The 6,000-nt window shown below is 38.7% G+C and overlaps 1 protein-coding gene across 2 annotated transcripts in view; it reads right to left on the reverse strand.

Moving 5' to 3' along the window:
- Positions 1–6,000, reverse strand: part of ADAMTS12 (ADAM metallopeptidase with thrombospondin type 1 motif 12) — a 433,405-nt gene that overhangs the window by 23,296 nt on the left and 404,109 nt on the right. For both annotated transcript variants that reach the window (XM_055086520.1, XM_055086519.1), the window contains one exon: positions 698–857. In XM_055086520.1, coding sequence (XP_054942495.1) covers positions 698–857 — 160 coding nt within the window. The remainder of the gene's footprint in view (positions 1–697; positions 858–6,000) is intronic.

A 6,000-nucleotide genomic window follows, 5' to 3' on the forward strand; every position in this document is an offset into this window, starting at 1 on the left:
TAAGAATCTTTGGAAAAAGACTACCACTGGTAGAGAGCCTTCAATACCTGCAAATCCACTTTCCCTGGGTAGCTGTTGGCCAGTGGCTGAAAGGTATGGGTATGTGAACTCTCAGCTCGTTGGCCTCAAGAGCAGACAACCCTGAGATATAACTTTCACCCTGGAGCTTCCCTGTGGGAGCAGGCTGAAGCTAGGAATGTGCCTGAGATGGCAGCCCAGCTGTGTTTCCTCCCTTTTCTGTCTTGCGTCCCTCTCCCTTAGCTATCTTCCCTGGGAGCACTTCCTTAATGAATCCCTTGCACACAAGTTCGCACCTCAGAATCTGTTTCTGTGGAACCTGACCTCAGACAGCAGTGCAAGATTGATAGAAAGGTCCATTCAGTACTTGACTGGGTTCCTGAGAAAGGCTAGAGCATTTCTCAGAAATCTTTGAAAAAATGGAAGTGATTCTCATTTGTGTGGGATGAAGTCAGTGTAAACGTGCTTTGAGATAGGAAAATGGATGAGATAATCCCTCAAGGAATTAATGTCGAACTTCACGGAATCAGACAGATGGCTCCCAGGGGAGCTGGCTGGCCTCTTCAGCATTAAGATTCTTAACTCTGTAAAAGGGGACTAAAACTACACACAAATCAAGTCATGCAGGACAACTTATTTATGAAAAGCTCTGTCCGCCTGAGCAAAGCCATTCACCTACCAGCATTCTTCCTGCAGGCCTGCTGGTTGCATTTTTGGAATTCTGGGGGTCTGGGTTCGTGATCACACAGGCATCGGTCCTGGTCTTCATTTTTATTGTTCTCTGAGGCAACACAATGGACAGTCCTCTTCTGAAAGCCACCTCCACAGGATGCAGTGCACTGGAAGAGAGGAGCACAGGGAGAGAGTCTGAATTCTCCCCCAGGATCACCAGGGGAACTCCAGCATACCTGCTTTAACCCCACGGTTGCCAAATAGGGGCAAGCCTCAATTATCACAAGGCTTTTTGAAGGAGTCATAGAATACAGGCACTAAATAATCTGGAGATGTGAATTTAGGAAGAGTTTATATTATAGATGGTGTGAACTGAATTTGGCTTAATTTACAATTGGGTTCTCTGAAGAATGTGGACAGAGGTTGAACTGCAAGCAAAATAGAAAAAAATTTCATATCTGGACTCTGGTGCCTCAGCAATCCAGTTTCTCTAACTGGTTTTGATTTGGGGCTGGGAGTCAGATGTGAGGAGAGGGGACAGAGCTACGAGGAAAGCTGAGAGAGGATCGCCTGGGAAACCACCCTGGGGTTGTAAGAAAATGTGTCTGAATTTATTATATATACATACACTCTTAAAAAAATTTTTTTATTGTGGTAAAATATATAAAACATAAAATTTACTATTTTAACCAGTTTTTCACTATACAGTTCAGTGCCTTAAATACATTCACATTGTTCTGTAATCATTACCACCATCCATCTCTAGGAGTTTTTCATCTCTTCAAACTGAAACTCTGTACCCCCAACCTACCCTGCCCCAGTCCCTGGCAACCACCATTCTATTTTTTGTCTATTTGACTATTTGAGGTACCTCATATAAGTAGAATCATACAATATTTGTCCTTTAGTGACTTGCTTCTTTCAATTAGCATAATGTCTCCAGGTTTCCTCCATGTTATAACGTGTCAGAATTTCCTCTTTAGGGTGGGATAATATTCCATTGTATGTAGATATCACATTTTCTTTATCCTTTCATCTGTTGAGGGACATTGGGTTGCTTCCACCTTTTGGCTATAGTGACCCACATATACTCTTATGGTTTACATTCTATTTCATGTTTTACTACTTTTTGCCTCATTTGTCTTACATAATCAAAATCTCCCAGAGGGAAGAAACCAGTTCCTCTTTCTTTTTTCTGCACGGTAAGTAGGTGAGTGCTAAACGCAGCCTGACCATTCACTAAATACCCATTGATTGGCCGAAAAAGACTGCTGCATGGTAAATTCTGGAAAAATCTCCACACCCTAAATATCCCATTTGCCATTTGAAATATTATTGGTCAACAAGATTACTAGGCTTAAAAAAAATACCCACACTGGACACCACTGAAACTCAGAATACTGTTACCAAACCCTGTTTCCCATAAAACTCCAAAGTGGGATAAGAGGAGAAACATCAAATTCTTCTTAACATCCACTACTTTATTTTACTCTACTCTTCATAAAGTCTAGAGCAAGGAGATCAGCATGGAACTTTATGTCTGTTTTATAAAGTCAGAGATTACTCTGATTAAACCTAAAGGTAATTTTATTCAGTGAATTCACATCAAATTTTCCATGGATATGGACAAGAGAAAAGTAAGAAAATAACTACTCAACTGATCCTGAGTAAATAAAAGTGTGCAACAGAGGACAGAGGGAAGAACAAGGGAAATTAATCAATCCAGAATATGATAAAGGGTACTTGAGGTACTGGACCAGAATTCAGGAGACTTGGGCTTTTTCACTCACTACACATTGTCCTGGATCTCATTCAACCTCTTTTTTTCTTCCTCTGTTAAACAAGGTTGTTACAGGCAAGAATATACAATGGAGAAAAGACAGCCTCTTCAATAAGTTGTGCTGGGAAAACTGGACAGCTACATATAAAAGAATGAAATTAGAATACTCCGTAACACCTTGCACAAAAACTCGAAATAGATTGAAGACTTAGATGTAAGACTGGATACTATAAAACTCTTAGAGGAAAACATAGGCAGAACACACTTTGACATAAATCCCTGCAATATCTTTTTGTATCAACCTCCTAGAGTAATGAAGATAAAGACAAAAATAAACAAATGGTACCTAATCAAACGTAAAAGCTTTTGCACAGCAAAGAAAACCATACACAAAACAAAAGACAACACATAGAATGGGAGAAAATAATTTGTAAACAATGCAACTGACAAGGGATTAATCTCCAAATATACAAAGAGCTCATGCAGCTCAATATCAAAACAACAAACAACCCCAATCAAAAAATGGGCAGAAGATCTAAATAGACATTTCTTCAACTAAGACATACAGATGGCCCAAAAAGCACATGAAAAGATGCTCAACATCACTAATTATTAGAGAAATGCAAATCAAAACTACAGTGAGGTATCACCTCACACCAGTCAGAGTGGCCATGATCAAAAAATCTATAAACAATAAATGCTGGAGAGGGTGTGGAGAAAAGGGAACCCTCTTGCACTATTGGTGGGAATGTAAATTGATACAGCCATACAGCCACTATGGAGAACAGTAAGGAGGTTCCTTGGGTCGTTTGTATAGACATGGTTGGACCTAGAGACTGTCATACACAGTGAAGTAAGTCAGAAAGAGAAAAACAAATAATGCATATATGTGGAATCTAGAAAAATGGTACAAACTGGTTTGCAAGGCAGAAATAGAGACACAGATGTAGAGAACAAACATATGGACACCAAAGGGGGGAAGGGCAGGTGGGGACAACTGGGAGATTGGGATTGACATATATACACTAATATGTATAAAATAGATAACTAATGAGAACCTGCTGTATAGCACAGGGAACTCCACTTCGCTGTACAGTAGAAACTAACACAACACTGTAAAACAACTATGCCCCAATTTAAAAAAAAAAGTTAAAAAAAAAAGTGGTACATATGTACAATGGAATATTACTAAGCCATAAAAGAGAACGAAATAATGCCACATGGATGGACCTAGAGATCATCATACTAAGTGAAGTCAGACAGAGAAAGACAAATATGATATCACATGTGGAATCTAAAAAAGTGATACAAATGAGCTTATTTATGAAACAGAAACAGACTCACAGACTTTGAAAACAAACATGATTACCGAAGGGGAAAGGTTGGGGGGAGGGATAAATTAGGAGCTTGGGAGTAACATATACACACTACTATATATAAAATAGATAGTCAACAAGGACCCACAGGGAACTGTACTCAATATTCTGTAATAACCTATATGGGAAAAGAATCTGAAAAAGAATGGATATATGTGTATGTATAACTGAATCACTTTGCTGGACACCTGAAACTAACACAACATTGTAAATCAATTATACTCCAATATAAAATAAAAATTAAATTATAAAAACAAAACAAACAAACAAACAAAAAAGATGGAAGAGCTAATTCCAAGCCAAGCACAAAAATAAGCAGAGAGGTCACTGCCCGTGCATTTATTAGCTAATTTAAATAAGTTGTGATGGAGAAGATGCATGAATTTGTGTTGTATTAAATTAGAGGATTAAGCAGGAAGCATGGTTACTGATTTGGGTTTTGTTAATTGTGGTAATGCTGTGAGTTTGGGGTTTTAGAGACAAGGTAACTCTCTTAATGCTCAGTTCCACTTCTTTGTATCCAATAAAAATAAGGGATCTTTGTGCAGAACTGAGCACCCAAAATAGGGATGGGGCTTAGCTGGGGCTTAGCTCTAAGCTAAGATTGATGAGCAACTGAATTGATCGCACCCTACACTGAACTCTGCACTATCCTCTTTCAGTCCTGGATGCTTCTCTTCAGCTTAAACTGGCCTGTTTGGAAAAGTTGATTCCCAGGGCTCAGCAGATGATCAGCAAAGACTCCTATGAGAAGCTATAAAATAGACACATGAAGACTGGACTCTGTTAGTGCTATCACTCAACCAACATAGATCAAATGAAGAAACCATTTGATGATTTAAAACTGGTACAAACTAATGCAAGCATCTCAATTGAATAATTTTCTTTTTTTAAAAAATAAATTTATTTATTTATTTATTTAGTTTTGGCTGCATTGGGTCTTTGCTGTGTGCAGGCTTTCTCTAGTTGCGGTGAGCAGGGGCTACTCTTTGCTGCAGTGCGTGGGCTTCTCATTGCAGTGGCTTCTCTTGTTGTGGAGCATGGGCTCTAGGCACGTGGGCTTCAGTAGTTGTGGCTCATGGGCTGTAGAGTGCAGACTCAGTAGTTGTGGTGCACAGGCTTAGTTGCTCCGTGGCATGTGGGCTCTTCCCAGACCAGGGCTCGAACCCGTGTCCCCTGCACTGGCAGGCAGATTCTTAACCACTGTGCCACCAGGGAAGTCCTTTAATAATTTTCTTGCACTTACTATTAATATATGTCAGGCACTGTAATTACATAGGCAATATCCTTGAGTTCAATTCTTGGAACAACCATGTAAAATAAGATTTGTTTTCGGGCGTTGTAGAATCAGATATTCCTCTCCTCTGACTTTTTTACTTTTTTCATAGCATTTAATGAAGGATATGGAGACACATGTCCTTCAGTTTTGGAAAATTTTTCTTGTATTAATTCTTTGATAATTTTCTCACTTCTATTCCATCTCCATCCTCCCTTTTTTTTAATTAGTTTTTTTAAATTTTTGAATTTTAGTTTATTTTTTTATACAGCAGGTTCTTATTAGTCATCAATTTTATACACATCAGTGTATACATGTCAATACCATCCATCCTCCCTTTCTGAAATCTTATTATTTTGATGTTGTGCCTGCTGGCCTGATACTCTAATTTCCTTATCTTTTATCTCATTTTGTCTTTGTCCTCATTTTCTTGAGAGATTTCTTCACATTATTTTTACAATCTTATGTTTGAATTTTCACTTTTGCTATTCTAAAAATTTCTAAATTCTCCTTATATTCTCCTTATATGCTTTTTATATACCTTTAATAAGAAGCCAGCTCATGGATATAGTCTCTTATTTCTCTAAAGAGACTAATTATATATATTTTATGAGGAGTTCTTTCATTTCTTTCATGGTCTCTATTCCTTGGAGTTCCTTTTGTTCTGTTCATTTTGTTATTTTGTTCTTGGTGTGATAGGTTTTCTCAAATGTCCAGAGATCCTACGCTATCTATGTTTGTTTGTTTGTTTGTTTGTTTTTGCGGTACGCGGGTCTCTCACTGTTGTGGCCTCTCCCATTGAGGAGCACAGGCTCCCGACATGCAGGCTCAGCGGCCATGGCTCACGGGCCTAGCCGCTCCGCGGCATGTGGGATCTT

This window comes from Physeter macrocephalus, chromosome 8, assembly GCF_002837175.3.
Source record: "Physeter macrocephalus isolate SW-GA chromosome 8, ASM283717v5, whole genome shotgun sequence".
NCBI classification, from domain to species: Eukaryota; Metazoa; Chordata; class Mammalia; order Artiodactyla; family Physeteridae; genus Physeter; species Physeter macrocephalus.